The sequence below is a fragment of the Neolamprologus multifasciatus genome, chromosome 9 (assembly GCF_963576455.1).
Source record: "Neolamprologus multifasciatus chromosome 9, fNeoMul1.2, whole genome shotgun sequence".
Classification (NCBI taxonomy): domain Eukaryota; kingdom Metazoa; phylum Chordata; class Actinopteri; order Cichliformes; family Cichlidae; genus Neolamprologus; species Neolamprologus multifasciatus.
In genome coordinates, this window is record NC_140447.1 from 12,355,237 (window position 1) to 12,371,818 (window position 16,582).

Sequence of the window (16,582 nt, forward strand, 5' to 3'; positions counted from 1 at the left end):
GCCAGCAGTCTGAGAGCAAAGCACTCTGTTGGGATGATATGGCACTGTGAGATCTTGTAGACAAAATTGGTGGTGATTATTGAAGACCTTGCGTGTGAGGGAAAGTATTTGGATTTTTATTTGGGATGTAATTGGGAGCCAATGAAAAGAGAAGTCCATATGGGGGAAAAATACTCTCTCCTTCCAGTCCCTGACTGTGCTCTGGATGCAGCGTTTTGGAAACTAGTGGAAGCTTTTAGGACACTGTGAAAATACTGAATTTGAATAGTGGAGGCTAGAAGTAGTGAATGTATCCTTCCTCTCTATCATTAGATGGAGAGAGTGTACAAAGGCCGGCATAGTGGGTCTGTGGCCACTCTTGCTTGCGCTTTTACGTGTCCGTCAGCCAGCTGTGGAGAAGAGCAAAGTTTTTACATGCAAAGAGCTGTAGTCAAAAGCAGTGTTCCAAACAATGAAATGTGTCCACTCTTTGTGCTTTTCATGCAGTAATGTTTGATGTTTGAAACTATTTCTGCTGTTGTCCCATTCCTGGTGAAATCCGCTGTTCCTCCAATCCCGATCCTCTTGCAAAGCAATCAGCATTTGTCAGACGCATCAGTCATCGGCAGTACTCAGACAGGATCCTGGACGACTACACGGGGGCACGTCTGGGGTGGCTAAGAGACCAATTGAAGGATGCCATGTTTACTGAATATGTGCCTAATTTTGTCAGGACATAGCTGGGTCCATTGCTTCTGCGTGCTCTATTTTCACAAGCAAAGGCCTGGCTCTTTCTCCTGGCACCTTCTCAGGTGATCTCCATGCCGTGGCTTCTTCTCAAATCAACGTCTGGACTGCTGCAAAACAGCTGACCGTTGTCAACAGGATTCGAACCTGTGCGGGGAGACGCCAAAGGATTTCTAGTCCATGGCCTTAACTGCTCGGCCACAACAACCACATTTGGCCCTGTATCTACTTACTTGAAAGACATACGTCTTCCAAGTCCTACGCCACACGTCTTTCAAGTAGGATGTGCACAACAATGGCCACGCTGGATTGTAAATGCGGTAGCTTCATGACTTTGGTGCGAAAGCTTGTGGTTTTGCAGTTCCGTGAGATGGGTGCAGCACAGCTGCGGTTTAAGCTAGCTGGCTGACTAATGTTGATCTGCCGGTGTTCCTTCAGGTAATCTGGATCTTTAAAAGTCTTATCACACATATCACATTCAATCCTCCTAATTATTTACGGAAGTGAATGGGAAAGTTGTATGTTTGTATGTATGTGTTCCCAGCATGTTGCAGTGCTGAAAGAATATAACCTCCATCACCACTATGTGAGTCTTCATGCCAACATATGACAACTTTCAAGGACAGTGGAGGAGAGAGAAGGTGAATGAACTGTTGGCGGGTCTGAAGAAACAGCAGTCTGTATTTACTCACAGCCAAGACATCAGTGATGCTGCAGTGAAAGCTAGCTACCACATCGCTAATGAAATAGCATCAAAACCATTTATTGAGGGTCAATTTCTATAAACGTATAATGAAGGCATCGGACATAGTATACCCTGAAAAGCGCCAGGCGTTTGCAAATATCAGCCTGACAAGAAACACAGTTGCCAACAGGATTTTTGATCTTTCAGATGATTTGGACAGCCAGTTGAAGCAAAAAGTAAAGTTATTTATTGTGTTTTCAGTTGCAATTGATGAAGGCATGGACATTACAGATGTTGCACAACTGGCAATTTTCATCCGCGGAGTTGATGACACATTGCCCGTTACAGAGGAGTTCGTGGTGTTGGTGCCGATGACAGATACAACGACCGCAGCTGCTATTTTCACCGCACTCGTCGGCGCACTGGACAGGGTTGGAGTGGACTAGTCCCACGGTGTCAGCCTGGCTACAGATGGTGCGCCCTCAATGATCAGGAAAAAAGCAGGCGCCGTAACCAAGTTCAGAGATAAAGTGCAATCTGCAAATGGAGGACATGATTTTTGGGCTTTTCACTGTATTTTGCACGAGGAAGCTTTGTGTTGCAAGTCATTAAAAATGGATAATGTCATGAAGGTGGTCATCCAAATTGTTAATTTCATCTGTTCCAGAAGCCTCAATCACCCTCAGTTTTTCAGCCTTCTCAGAGAGAAAGACCACATCTATGGCCTGCCATACCACACTGAGGTAAAATGGATGAGCCGAGGTGCTATGCTGAGGCGTTTCTTTGATTTACAAGAAAAAATTGAACAGTTCATGGAAGAAAAGGGCAAACCAGTGTTAGAATTTCATGCCGCAGAATTGATGCAGAACTTGCATTTATGGTGGATGTTACAGAGCACCTTAATAACTTGAACAAACAGCTTCAAGGATGCTATAAAGTTGTCACGCAGTATTATGACAGTTATGATTATGATAATTCTGTGATCTGTTAAACAGTTTTGCAAATCACTGAGGCACTGTGTGTTTGTGTGTTCTTTGTCCTCAGAGTTTTCAAATAACTTCCGGTGTTTTATGAATAATAGCTATGTTATGCTTGTACTATTTTGAACATACTGTCCTGAGGCTCTAGCTTTATTTTTTATGTTGATTGCATTAAAACAAAAAAACAATCTGAAGTTGTTGTTTTTATGTTATATATACACCATGATTTTACGAGTCCGGCCCACTTGAGAATAGACTTTTTTTCCCATGTGGCCACTGAACTAAAATGAGTTTGACACCCCTGCTCTAAACAAACCCAGGCCCCCTCTCTTCTACGCCCTATAACACCTGAAACTGCTCCCCAGTTCTTAGCTGCCTTTGCTGCATCTCCTTTAGCGACTTGTAATGAAAGTTTTCCTCACTGCAATAATCCTGATGAGCAACTTGTATGTTTTAATTCTGCTTATACCAACATTATGGACTCAATTGCTCCTCTAAAATGTAGACTGCAAAAATTTAAAACTCAGCCTTGGCTAAATAAAGTCACTCGTGCCGTCAGACAGGAATGCAGGAAAGCAGAACGAAGAAAGATAAGCTCCACGGTCCTCCTGAACCACCTACATGTTCATTCTTTTTCTCTGAATTAAAAGCAGTCTCATTATCCCATCTTACTGATATAATAATGCACATGAAACCAACTATGTGCCCCTTGGGTGTGTTACCTACGCCATTTCTCAGAGATGTGCTGAAGACAGTCGGCCCTAACATCCTCGCTATTGTAAATGGCAGTATTTCAAATGGAACTGTCCCTCATTCATTTAAACAAGCTGTTGTCCAGCCGCTTCTAAAAAATCCTGGTTTGGACCCGTCAGTATTTGGCAATTTTAGACAAATCTCTAAGCTGCCATTTTTGTCTAAGGTTTTTGAGAAAGTTGTCCTCCACCAATTATCCTCATTCTTAGACACACATAATATTCTGGATAAATATCAGTCTGTTTCAGAGCCTTCCACAGCACAGAGTCCGCTCTACTGAAGGTGTTCAATGATGTGCTTTTAGCTGCTGACTCTGGAAAAAGTACAGTTTTAATTCTTCGAGACCTGAGTGCAGTATTTGACACTGTCAACAACACAATCCTATAAAACTGTCTAAAGATGTGTCGGCATTCAAGGCTCTGCTTTAAAATGGTTTGCCTCTTATTTGGAGAGCAGATCGTACTCTGTGATCCTGGGTAACAAATACTCTTTCCCATCTATACTCACTTGTGGAATACCTCAGGGCTCTATTCTGTGCCCTGTCTTATTCTCCCTATACATGCTCCTATTAGGCTCCATTTTTCAGATTTCCTATCACTCTTATGCAGATGATACACAGTTCTACCTCTCTGTAAAACCAGGTGCTGATAGTACACTGTAGAAAGTTTCAGTCTGTCATGGTCCTGGGTCGTTAGACCCAGTGTTTTGTGTTTAGTATTGCCTTATGTTTTGAGTTATGTTTTCTTAGCTCCTTGGATTTTGGTTCTGGTGTTTAGTGTTTCTCTTATTCCTACCTGTGTCCTCTCCTGGTGTTCTGTTTGTGTCTCCGAGTTTGTGTTTGGAAAACAGTCTGTGAATTTCCTGTTTTACTTTAAAGGTCTGTGTCTCTTTATGTCCATTATTTTCAGCCGTGTCCACTCCTTTGTGTCATTTCCTCCTAACCTGGTGTTTATTTATAGTGTGTGTTTGCCTTTGCTCATGGTTGCTCTGTCTGTGTTATTTGGTAATCGCCGCATCTCTCTGCTCTTCGTTTTGCTCATCATTCCCTGCTCTTCATCCCCTGTGTAATGTCCATATGTTTTCCCCTGCATATTATTCTGTGAGTTATGGTTTCGGGTTTTGTTTGTTATTAGTTTCCCCAGTTTAGGCTTATGTTTTGTTCTGCCCTCGCTTCTGCTTTTTTCGTCTCCTGCAATAAAACTCCCTCGCATCACAGCAAGTACCTGTATTTTGGGTCCTTTCATGCAACCCCCACACGACTGCTGCCCCAGCCATGACATTGTCTTAGCGACATACATTGCTGGATGCCTCTGAACTTTCTCAAATTAAACCACGACAAAACCGACATTGTAATTTTCGGAAAGCAAGACTCTGTTAGTTTTATAAGAAACGACTTGGGCTCATTATCGGCTGTTACGACCCGGCTCGACAACTTTGTGGATTATTGTAGTGGCATATTAATGGTCAGCTAAGTCAAAACCACAGAATGGGTCATCTATGATAAATTATTTAATTCACCTTCTAATAATTAAATTCCAATGAGCCATGATGTCTGTAGTTATAGTGGGTTGCTATATAAACCATAAAGTTCAAGTTTTGCTGCAATATCAGTTGGATATCAAAAACATTTCTATAGCTTTATAATACAAGTACTACTACTAAATACTGGAAGGAAATAATGATTAAAATATACCTGGAATCACATTTAAAAGCAGCAAAATTCCTCAAAGAAAAGAACAAACATGACATACATATCTATACTTAAAGTTTTCTAAATTTAAGATTCAGAATTGTTCACTTCAAGTCCAGAAATCATCAGATCCAAGTGTCAATAGCTGACTGACTTTACAGGAGATTCCATCTGAACTCTGTGGAGCCTCATCTAAAGGATTTCAAGTTTGACTCTGCAACCAGAAGAGGATCTTTCTCTGTCTTCAGACTCACTGTGGCCCTGCATGATCATGCTGATGTTTGCACAGAGCAGATAATGAAGTGAATGCTTTTGGACACTGGCAACACCAAAACAGTTTATTTCTAGTGTGGCATTGTTTGTGTGAGGAGTATGAAGTGAGATTCCCGAAGCGCTTGTCACGCTGGTCACAGATGTAGTTCCCATCAATGTGTCTTCCTTCATGATGGTCACGACTACCTGTCTGTGAGAAGCTTGTTCATGTGAAGGAGTTCATGTTTTTCAGTTCACCTGCTGCGGGGAAGCCACTCCCACATTCTTTTAAGGGGATTGCAGTGTTGTGGTTTATTTTATATCAACTTTACATTAGCAGATTTAGCAAACTTTTAGGTGATTTTTATCCAGTTTGACTTCAATATTTTGTACATTAAGTTTTTATGTCCCCTTGGCTTTTAAAATGAAAGATAATTTAAATAATGCTTTAAAATCACTGTAACAGTATTTCCTCTATGCTGCTCAAGGCTAACAGGTGTTTTTACCTGGTGGCAGAAGATTTTGTGCCTCCAAGTTTAAAAAATTTATGATTCAGATTCCATTTCCCAATGCCGCTGTTGAAACATTCATGTAAATGAGTGAAACATATGACAAAAAGTGGGATCAAAAGCAAAAATTAGAACGGGCTGTTAAGGGCCGACTTCTTGTGTCAAACATTAAAAAATAAAAATAGATACCTCACAGTAATTCCACTTGTAGAGTCTCTTTCTCGTGTGGATCTGGTGATGTTCTTTAAGTGAAACTGGATCTTTAAAAGTCTTCTCACACAGGTCCAATTCATAAGGCTTCTCCTCAGTGTGGGTAAACGTGGGGTTTTAAGTGGGAGTCTGTTGCAAACTGTTTGCCACACTGATCACAGCAGTACACATCATACCCGGTGTGAACATGTAGTTTTCATCTCAGTAGCCAGCGGAAAGTTTGTCCAGGGAAGTCACAGCTGTATCGTTTAACTCCATAGTGTATAACTTGATGACTCCGCAAGTTGCAGAGCTCTACCACACTGATCACAGCTGTAAGGTTTAACTGTGCCCTGGAGGAATTTGGGTCTTTTTAAGGTTCCAGACTTGGTAAAAGACTTTCCACACAAGTCACAGCTGAATGGTCTCAGTCCACTGTGGACGAGTTGGTGTCTTTTTAAATGTTCGATCTTCTGTGAGTTTGGCGGCCTCCTGAGAGCGCTGACTTCTCGGTCCGTGTTTGTCTTGAAATGACAGAGATACAAACAGAGGCAGTGAGTGAAATGCAGTCGTGGAACAAACTGAACCTTCAAACTCTCTCCATTAGTTAAAACAAAGCACTCACTGAACACCTATTACCACTACCTACTGGCAAAAATAGAACATGACATCCAACCTGTTGCAAGAAAAAAAAATCCCAAAATTAAATATGTATTTTTGCATAAACTATTTTTTTAACTTAACAACCACTAGCATATACAAAACTCTTGTCCATTACTGGAGCTTATGTACAAATATTAATCGTAGCATTGTATCACATTCAGAACAGTAGTAAGTGTGTGCCAGGCTTATATTTCATATTTTCTATTTTAGTTTGACATGTAGTATGGTAATATCTGCTAGTACAGATTATAAAGAATTACAGTAGTAAAGCTTAGAAAAGCCAAATACTTTTACAAATACATTTTTCAGTGTCACTCTGAAACAGGATGGGACAACACTGCAAATGGAAGACAGCCATCTTAGAAACCTTTCATTAAAAGGGTTTGTGACATTAGTTGTTGTTCTGCTGTGAATTTGATGGGTTTGTCTCTCACCTTCTATACCCTCTGCTTAGAGTGATGCTAAAGCTTGTTGTGGACCTTAAAAGCAGGTCAAGAACTAATGCCACCAGCTGAAGTCCAAGACAGTGGAGTCTGGAGTCTGTTGAACCAAAGATAGAGACTATTGAAATTCATATTTCAAAGTTTGGAGAGAATGACCTGGTTCTAGCCTACTATGTTAGGGAGAGCATCTAGAAAGAGTAGCTGGGAAGTTGCCTGAAAGAAAGATAGGTGGAATGGGGGGAAAAAACAAGGAGGAAAGTTAAAATCCACTGAAAGTAAATATCGTCAGGTAATGTGAGGAGGGTTTTTTTCTTTTTCTGTGGCTGTAGCTCAGGTGGCAGAGCAGGTCAGCCACTAATCAGAAGGTTGGTGGTTCGATCCCAGGCTGCCTCCTGGCTGCATGCCAAATATCCTTGGGCAAGATACTAACCCCATGTTTGCCTACTGGTGGTGGTCAGAGGGCCCGGTGGCGCCTGTGTCCGGCAGCCTCGCCTCTGTCAGTGCGCCCCAGGGCAGCTGTGGCTACAATGTAGCTTGCCATCGCCAGTGTGTGAATGACTGAATGTAGTGTAAAGCGCTTTGGGGTCCTTAAGGACTAGAAAAGCGCTATACAAATGCAGGCCATTTACCATTTACTTTAGTAAAAGAGAACCTCTCATTCTGGGAGGCTCACTGAGTCTCAATAACTGAATGTAAACATATCTAAATACAATTCCTATTTTTTAGTCAATCATACACATGTGCTCTGTTTCAGTTTTGTGGTTTTGTGGTCAATTTAAAGACTGAAGAAAAAACAGAAGCAAAGCATGTTGGAGCCTGAAGGTGGCGCTAAAAATCCAAAAAAGGGACATCAGAGCAACTCCTAACAAATTAGCCATCTCCAAATGAAATGTATTCAACAAATTAAACCAGAAAACAGAAGAAGAAATTACGGAATATTTGGTGTTTCCAAGAGGTACTAATACACAGAATGGCAGACCACATGACTGTGTGCCTGTATTAACACAGGTTGCAGGAACTTTACCTGCAGCTTCCTGCTGACCAGCTCCCTCAATGTGCTTAAATGTTTCTGCTTTAATTTAATGAGTCAATTATCAGTTGAGCCACTTGCACCAAAGCAGGCATTTAAATGTATATTTCTATCACTGTGGTCCTTTCAGCACCAAAAATAAATCATAAATCATCATTCAACTTCAATTACTCCCAGGAGAAAGTAATTAGTTACACTACTCCTTGCATTACTTTTGCATTTCTCTGTGAAATGAACTAAAAATCACTGTCTCATTTATTATTTATTACTATTTAACAATATAAACTTATAGGGTACAGTCCTACACAACAACACAGATCTCTATTCACACAACATCTTTTTAGTATTTAGGTATGAAGATGGAGCCGACAGCACCAAGAAAAGATGAAAGCCAACACAAATAGACCTATTTGAATTACTCACTTTCTAATGATGTCCTCCAACTATTTCCTTGCCATGTTAATTACACTTTCCACTGCTGCCCTACACTTCTACATGCCTAGTGTTAGTAACAGCAGCTTCCTTTGACTGCGAAGTCTTAAGTTGTTGATGGTGCAGCTGCAGCAGACCCAACCGCTAATGTCTTGGTTAATTTTGCACATTTTGATGCATATATTTGGGGTTTATTCTCCTGTCTTAGCTTTACAGATCCCCTTTTTCACTTTTCTTTCTTTATTAAACACTTCATCCAAACTAAACATTTTACAAGGATCATGTGCACAGGGAAGATAAGGGAGGGGCCAGGTGCTTTAAGAGATTTTACTCACCAGTCCATTAGTGTCAGTAATGAAATTATAATAAATAAATAAATAACTGGAATGCGGGATCCTGGGCCATTGCACAGTGGCCCTTTAAGCATGTCCATAGCTTTGCTAATTCAATCCAATCTAGAAAGAAAAAATACATTGACCAGTTGGGCCAAGAGTGCGACGGACCACTTAGTAAGTGCCCTGTATGCCAGATTACTATTGGACATCAGGGGATTTGATGTTAACAAAGTGACTGGATGTCACCATGGATGAGTCCATTTGTCATCGCAGTAAATGACATCTGGCTTCCAGTAAGAGAGGGGGAAGGAAGGGTGTAGAAGTATAAAATGAACATGAAGAATGCATATGGGGTTCTTCCTTTTTGTCTTCTGTGAGATCTTCAGTGAGAAATTCTGAAGATTCAATTTCAGACATTCAAAGCTAAAAATTCCAGCAGAGAACCCAAAGAGATCAACCACTGTTCAAACTGTGAACTTGCTCATTTGTTTTGTATATTTTTGGCTTTTCCGTCTCAATTCTTGCCACATTAGATGATTAATTTTGAAAGATTTTGATTTGCATCATACTTCCACTGAGTGCCCAGGGGATGTTGTTTCCTGTTGGGTGATTGCTTTATCCTCTCCAACCTTTCTCCTCCAAAGGATCAGAATAAAATCACTATTAGCTCAGAGTAGGTTAGTTAGCTAAGTAGAATTAAAATTATTTGGTTGTTATACTTTGCGTTGGTCCTGCTAAAGTGCATCAATACAATTTCTACCTGTAAACTGTGAAATGACTGGACCCACACAGTGGCTTTAAGCTTTATTTTTTACCACAAGCACTCTCCACTACACACACCTCTCGCCAGTCTCCTGCATAACAATAAGAAGGGGAGAGAGTCATTAGTCCCATCAAAAATCGTGAAATCGTAAAGGGAGAATTTTTTCCCCTCTGTTACAGATTTTTTTTTTTGAAGTGCCACTTTGTCCTCTGTTTTCTTTTTTTGGGGAAAGGGGGGGGGGTTCATACAATGAATTGATACTATGTTTTGGGGTAATTGGCTCTATTGCAATTATTTTGTTGCTGAAAAAACAAAACAAAACAAAACAAAAAACTATTCCTTAAAATAAAAATAAAAATGCAGAGTCCTTACTTCTATATAAAAAAACCCCCACACAAACATGGACAGAAAGCTCAAAATAGCCACTGGTCTCAGAAAACGCATATCAGAACTGATAAGAGCAGAACAGACAATGCCAAAGGAGAGTACATAAACTGCTTCATGTGCAGGGGAACTACTGAGAGATTGAGGAAAATGTTTGCATGTGAGTGGAGGGTTCAGAACAGATGAGTCTAGAGGCAGGTGGGAGTTGCAGCTTTTAAAATGACAGCAGGGTGCATGATGGGAACATAAAAAGCAGACTGACTGAATAAAGAAAGATAGAAATCCAATCACAGGTCTGTTTGCTTTGACATTACAACATCTAAACAGAGAAGCATTTCACTCGCTGTTTCTGCAGAAATCACACAGTGACTTTTACTTTGTCGTCTCTCCTCTGTGTCTGATCATTTGGTAAGAAAACATTCATACAGGTTACTAATTTTGTGCCTCGTAATGAAAAAAAGGCTTTACTTAATGGTGTTTTTTTCTTGGTTTTTCTTTTTTAAGTACTTTACAAAATGAGGCAAGTTCCTGTTTTTGTGTCTTATTTGTGTAATGATTCTTTTCTTCATGTTTTTCCAGGTGATGGGTTTTATGACAGACATCATGTTACTGAGTTTCCTCTTTATTCCAAGTGAGCCATCTAGTTTCAGTCATTTACTGTCTGACAGATCAGAGCAGAAAGAGATACTTTACAAAGTCACACATTGTATACTGAAGATATTGACAGAACAAGAGATAAAAAGCAAACCCATGACTCTTAAAGTCAGATTGTTCATCATGAATTTTCTCTTTATCTACATTTCTATATTTTAATGATATTCTGTTTTTTCAGGCACTTTGGCTGCTTGTCCTGATCCTACAAACCTGTTGATCACTGCACCAACAGAGATGGAGGCTCTGAGTGGATCTTGTTTACAAATCCCATGTAACTTTAGTGATGCTGGACCAGTAAAGTTTGACAGCACAAGACCTGTGATTGGAGTGTGGATTAAAAATGGTCACAATAAGCCAAACAATGTGATCTTCAGCAGCAGTGGGACAGTTAACATCTATCCAATGAATATTACAGGAAACCTGACACAGAGAAACTGCACCACCCTGTTTTCCAATTTAATCACAAACTACACAAACACATACTACTTCAGAATTATGAACTGGAAGTTCAAGGCAACAGCTGTTTGTGATCCTCTTCAAATAACAATTAAAGGTAAGAAAGTTTCCTCTAATTTCTATAAACAAAGTATAATCAGCTGCAGCTTTTATTCAAAACAACTAAAAAAGAAATTATGAACAAATGTAACAGAAATGAGCACATTTAAGTGTTTTGTGTTTAGCTGGAAATTCAGAAAATTAAGACGGCTCAGGACAATAGTTAGTCTTCTGGGGTCTTTATTGTGAGCAGTAAAATTGGGAATCAGTAAAAAAAACAAACAAACAAACAAACTGTAGTAAAGACAGAAAAAACAGAAAATAAAAAATAAAAGAGAAGAAATCCGGCATACAAAGAAAAAGTCACTGTTTAAAAGCATATTTATGATTTTTTATTATGTTTAAATTGTCACGGCAGGGTGTGCCGGTGTGTAGATGAGGTAGATCCAAAAACAGACACGGTGAAGACAGAACTAAGTTTCCAAAAATAAAGTGAGCCTTTATTGTAGCTGATGGCATGAGAACAACTCTAGAGACACACTGAAACTGGGAAAACTAAGGGGACTATGAACACTGTATAAACTAAAAGACAATGACACTCTGTGAAAAGATTATGAAATACTATGAATACAGAGTAACTAGGAATGCTATGAAACACGCTGAAAAAATGAGGGGAAAACTGTGAAACCTGTGGCGAAGATAACAGACGACCTGACAAAAAACAGTAAGAGACAAAGGACTTAAATATACACATAATGTGGTTAGGGGGAGTGGAGACACATGAGGAAACAGCTGACTAGGATGAACATAATGATGCACAGGAAATGTAAACCAAAAACACATAAAGACATGGAAACTGGACTTTCACAATAAACAGGAAAACATGACAAGACGCAGGCATGACACAAACTTGACAACATTAACCAGACAGGCAAGAAACATGACCAATAACACACAATAAACAACAAGGGGAGTTTTAACACAGGGAAAGATGACACAAAGAAATTAAGAAACAAAGGACTAATGGCAACCTAGAAATTGGCTGGATGAGCTAAACTGAAACTAGAACACAAATTAATACAAAATGACACATTAACAACATACATACTGGGTCACATGACCTAGTACCGTGACATAAATAGTCTGGTTTCCATGGAAATTTCACAAGTTACTGTTCAACAAACTAATGTCTTGACACAAGTCTCTCTCTACATCCCTTCCCCAACCTTTCCTGCACTTACAGGGGACATAAAAGGAATAATCCTGTCTGTTAGTGATTTGCATATTTGTCACTTTTTTTTTGAGTCTCAGACCATAACACAACCACCACCATCTTTTACTCAGGTTATCTTTGTCTAATATTAGACTGAGTTTTAATCCGAAACTTTCAAGTGAGACAAATATGCAGGATTTCAGGAAGGAGGACAATACCTCACTTTGGTTTTTTATCCATTGTTGTGGCTGATCTTCATCTGTTTCTTGACTGTATTATTAGTTTACAAACTGTCTTTGATGTGAAACCACAGATTCTCCTTGGAGGCCCAATATTACAATCTCAGGTGATCTGAAGGAGAAGGAGTCTGTCACTATAACCTGCTCAGCTCTCACTCCCTGTCCACACTCCCCTCCTCAACTCACCTGGAATCTCCAAAAAGACTCTCACAACAAAATAGAGAAAAACACAGATGGAAGCTTTACAACTAAAATCCAGCAGAACATCACTCTGTCAGACACACATGATGGAAAGAAGATCAACTGCTCTGCCAGATATCCTGTGAACCAAGGAAACGGCACCAAGACAGCAGAGACAGAAGAGACTCTCAGTGTTTCATGTAAGACAATCAGAGTTTGTTGTTGAACTGAATCATAAAGGACAACATGATTTATTGGATATGTCTTTCTTTTTTTCTCTCCAGATTCTCCTAAAAACACCTCAGCATCCATCAGTCCATCAGGTTTGGTGTTTGCAGGCAGCTGGGTGAACCTGACCTGCTCCAGCAGAGCCAAACCAGTCAGCAGCTTCACCTGGTTCAAGAAGAGCAGAGATGGAGCTGTGAAAGTATCTGAAGGAGAGATTTACAGCTTCAGTGTAACAGATGGAGGAGTTTATTACTGTGTGGCCACTAATGATCTGGGTAATCAGACATCAGCAGAGATTCATGTGACTGTTAAAGGCCCATTGCCTAAAGATGAAAGTATGTACTCCCATCATTTTTTAAAATCTTTTTTGTATCTATTATATCTTTCATTTAAAAAAACTACTTCAAGTAGTAATGAAGCACAGCCTGAATCAATATGTCAACATAAAATCATTTTTTGTTACTTCATGATTTCTGTTGATTGTGCTTCAACAGACAAACTGTGGCTACATATTGGCGTAATTATTGGGATCATTTTACTCTTAATCTTACTCTGCTTGATAATCTTTGTTTGGTAAGTATCACACATGAAAGTAGAAAACACATACTGTTAGTGTCAAAGATATTTTAGCTGCAAATTAAAATATCTGTTTTCCAACAGATTAACTTTATTCACAATTATATTTAGTAGAGTTAATTTAACAGCTTCTTGTGTCTTCCAGCTGGTTAAAATCAAAGCATCAAAGACAACAACAGACTCAGGTAAGGGAATTAAAACAAAACAAAACAAAATCTATCTGCAGGATAACTGACTGTTCTAGTGATTATTTCCAGTAGCATCTTTGTCAGAGCAGTCGGATCATTTAATGTAACAAAAAAATAACAGAGTCAGCTTAAAGAGCTTTCTATTATTTTAATTCCATAGATTCAAATAAGTGAAAAGCAGGTTGTCGAAGAACCAGGAAGTAAAGCAGAGGAAGTTGAAGAAAACATCCATTATAGTGAGATTAACATTTCCAAGCATCAAGCATCCTCTGACTCAGTGCAGGTCAAAGGACAGGAGCAGGATACAGAGTACGCACAGGTGCAAGTCAGCAAGCCAGAAAACAACTTAACACAGAGTCCTCATGTCCAGGAGGAACTCTACAGTGAGGTGAAGAAAATTTAAAATGTTGTAAAATGACATTACTTCAGCGTCGACATACACACATGGAGCCTTTCAGTGGGTCATTTTCACAGTTCAGTGATGTTAGACAAAGAAACAACACCCTGCTACTTTTCATGTTCTGTTTTCATTTTCTTGTGTTCATGAAAAATCTGAATAAACAGAAGTTTCAGCACTTCAGTAAGGAACTGGTTTCACATGTCAGCTGATTCTGTTCTGTAAAACTGAAAATCAAAACATGCTACATGCTGTAGCTTCGTTTGAGTTTTTTTCTTTTTTGTTGGAGTTTTTTTCTGCACTCTGCACTGAACACTTGTATTAAGCTCACGTTTCCCAGTCTACGCCTCTCTTTTATTTTGACATTCTTGTGTTCCATGTCCAGTGTGTTTCGTTTTGCTTCCCTTGTGTCATCATGTTTATTTGTATTGGCTGTTTCCACTTCCCCCATTATCCTTCTGTGTATTTCAATCTTCTGTCTCCCTTTGTTTATCTGTTTGTATTTGTGTCATGTCACTGGAATTCTCAAGTCTCATCATGTTCATGTTTCTCAAGTCTAGTCCTAGTTCACCCAGTATAGGTAACAGTTTAGTCTTCAGCTTTGTGCGCCTTTGCCATTTGCTTTTGTATTTTTTCACCAGCCGGCTCGCTTTTTGTTAAAGAGTGGACAGCTGATGTCATTATGCATCGGACTGTCAGGGTTCATATGCCTTTTTCAGGATCAAATTCAAGCACGTTTTAAGCACTTTCAACATCCCTTTTCAAGCTTTTCCAGCACCCCCCCAATTTGCATCACCTCAGTAAGACCATGTGAAAATTTAAACAAATCATCCTAGGTGAACTTTGTTCCTTTGTTCCCCTTTTGTTAAAAATGCACCACACAAAAAATACTGGAAAAGGAAACGGTCCCCTAGTGTGTATAAACTAGTGTGTATAAACATAGTGTATAAACTCGAAATGCACATTTCACTTAAAAATTAAGATGTGAAAATGTGAACAAATCAACTGTTAGAGATTTTCTTCTCCTGTTGAAAAAAAAAACCTAAATAAATGCGTCTTCTCAAAAATAGGAGACATATGTTTGTTTGTTTGTTTTTTAAGTTAATTCCCAATAAAACTGTTCTATTGCTAACTACATTGCTGTCTGTATTATTGCTGAAGTTCTAAAGGATCACCTTTAAAGTGTTTGTGCTAATAACATCATGTACAGTCAGACAGGAGAACATGGAGAACAGCACTGACTGGGAGGCTTTGAACAGATCACATAGTTCAATTCAACATATAAGACTTTAAGAATGCACAAGCATCTACTTAAAATCTATTGAATTTATCATCTGTGATATTATTATGTACAATTCCAATGTATTTTGTTCATCTCCCTTAAATAAACAGGCAGCCTTAAAGTATGAAATATTCATGTACAAATACACATATAAATGTGTCTACTGTCTGAGTGGCTGATTGTGCCCCACAGGTCTCAGTGTGAGCTCGAAGACATTTATAATGTTTAAGTAGTTTAATGTGCAGGTGCTGACCAGAAACACATTTTGAATGAAAGCCAGGGAACTTTGGTAGCACAGAAACAAGTGGCTCGGTCCCTCATATTACCATTATTTCACCCAAAGGCACCAAGTTAATACTCAAAAAAGCTGCAGCAATACACACAAATATAAACAGTACTTGGTGACAACTTTACTTTTAGCCTTTAACCCTCTGGTGTCCAGGGTATAATTGGCTGTTTTTGACTACTTTTGATTTGGCCTCTATATTTCACCTTTAAAAACTGTTTATCATGCCAATCTGTTATTTTCTCATTTTGACATACTGTATCAGCACAATTTATTTAAATTCAGACAAAATTTAAAATACGAGTAGAAAGTGATGATTTTTGACTGTAAAAACCACAAGCATGTTTAACAAATCATTTTCATAACTTGAAATGCAAATAGAAATTGTACATTTTTTTAAAAAAGTTTTGCAAATAACAAAGTTATATGGTACTATTTACCTAAAAATGCAGCCAAGGCTCAGACGTTTTTTATATAACCATTTCAAACTATTAACAGAACAATGAGGTGTTCTGCATCAAATAAGAAGGCACACAAATTATTTATGCAACTCCAAAAAATAGTTTGTGTCCACTATAACAGATGAGAACAGCACAGGGATAAACCTGCAGGTCTGACAGCAGGTGTGTCACTCCTGTTTCCCATGTGGAGACAGCGTTTACACTGCAACCTGCCTTTGGTGGCTTTTTTGCAGCAACTGTGACGTTCACTAGTAGAACAAAACAACAACTACACTACACACTAACTACACAAGACAACACACTAACTTGAGACTCCAAACATGGTAAACGTCACAAATCTCTCATGTATCAAAACACTCTCTCTTTCTCTTTCGCTCACTCGCTCTTTCTTGCCGGTCACTCCTAAAACTTCCCCCTCTTCCCAAGTAACCAAATGCCACGTGTTGCTATATCATTTTTTGATTGGTCGTAATGGTACATTTTTCCACCAATAGGGAAGAAGTGTTTTTCTTCTTTCTCTTTTTCCACTCACAAGCAAAGCGTGTTTGC

General features: G+C 39.1%; 1 protein-coding gene and 1 non-coding gene across 4 annotated transcripts; one reads left to right on the forward strand and one right to left on the reverse strand.

The window, feature by feature from the left end:
* Window positions 1-852: 852 nt before the first annotated feature.
* trnas-aga (transfer RNA serine (anticodon AGA)) lies at window positions 853-934 on the reverse strand. Its single transcript has one exon. It is a non-coding gene; the product is annotated as a tRNA-Ser (tRNA).
* Window positions 935-9,687: 8,753 nt separating this feature from the next.
* On the forward strand, window positions 9,688-15,061 carry LOC146511185 (myelin-associated glycoprotein-like). 3 transcript variants are annotated; one of them, XM_085172963.1, is made up of 7 exons: window positions 9,688-10,465; window positions 10,667-11,041; window positions 12,510-12,815; window positions 12,900-13,178; window positions 13,338-13,416; window positions 13,565-13,604; window positions 13,768-15,061. In XM_085172963.1, the coding sequence occupies exons 1-7, from the start codon at window positions 10,387-10,389 to the stop codon at window positions 14,008-14,010; spliced, it is 1,401 nt and encodes a 466-aa protein (XP_085029089.1). In that variant the 5' UTR covers window positions 9,688-10,386; the 3' UTR covers window positions 14,011-15,061. The 3 variants fall into 3 exon arrangements, with proteins under 3 accessions (XP_085029089.1, XP_085029088.1, XP_085029087.1); XM_085172962.1 differs by having other exon boundaries at window positions 9,688-10,242; window positions 10,414-10,465; window positions 12,900-13,416; XM_085172961.1 differs by having other exon boundaries at window positions 12,900-13,416.
* Window positions 15,062-16,582: the final 1,521 nt, after the last annotated feature.

Bases quoted from the DNA above. Each gene is read 5' to 3' on its own strand.
- LOC146511185 (XM_085172961.1), top strand. From the start codon at position 10,387: ATGATTCTTTTCTTCATGTTTTTCCAGGTGATGGGTTTTATGACAGAC. The intron at 13,417-13,564 runs GTAAGTATCACA...TGTGTCTTCCAG, and splicing joins TGCTTGATAATCTTTGTTTG to CTGGTTAAAATCAAAGCATC. The intron at 13,605-13,767 runs GTAAGGGAATTA...TTAATTCCATAG, and splicing joins AAAGACAACAACAGACTCAG to ATTCAAATAAGTGAAAAGCA.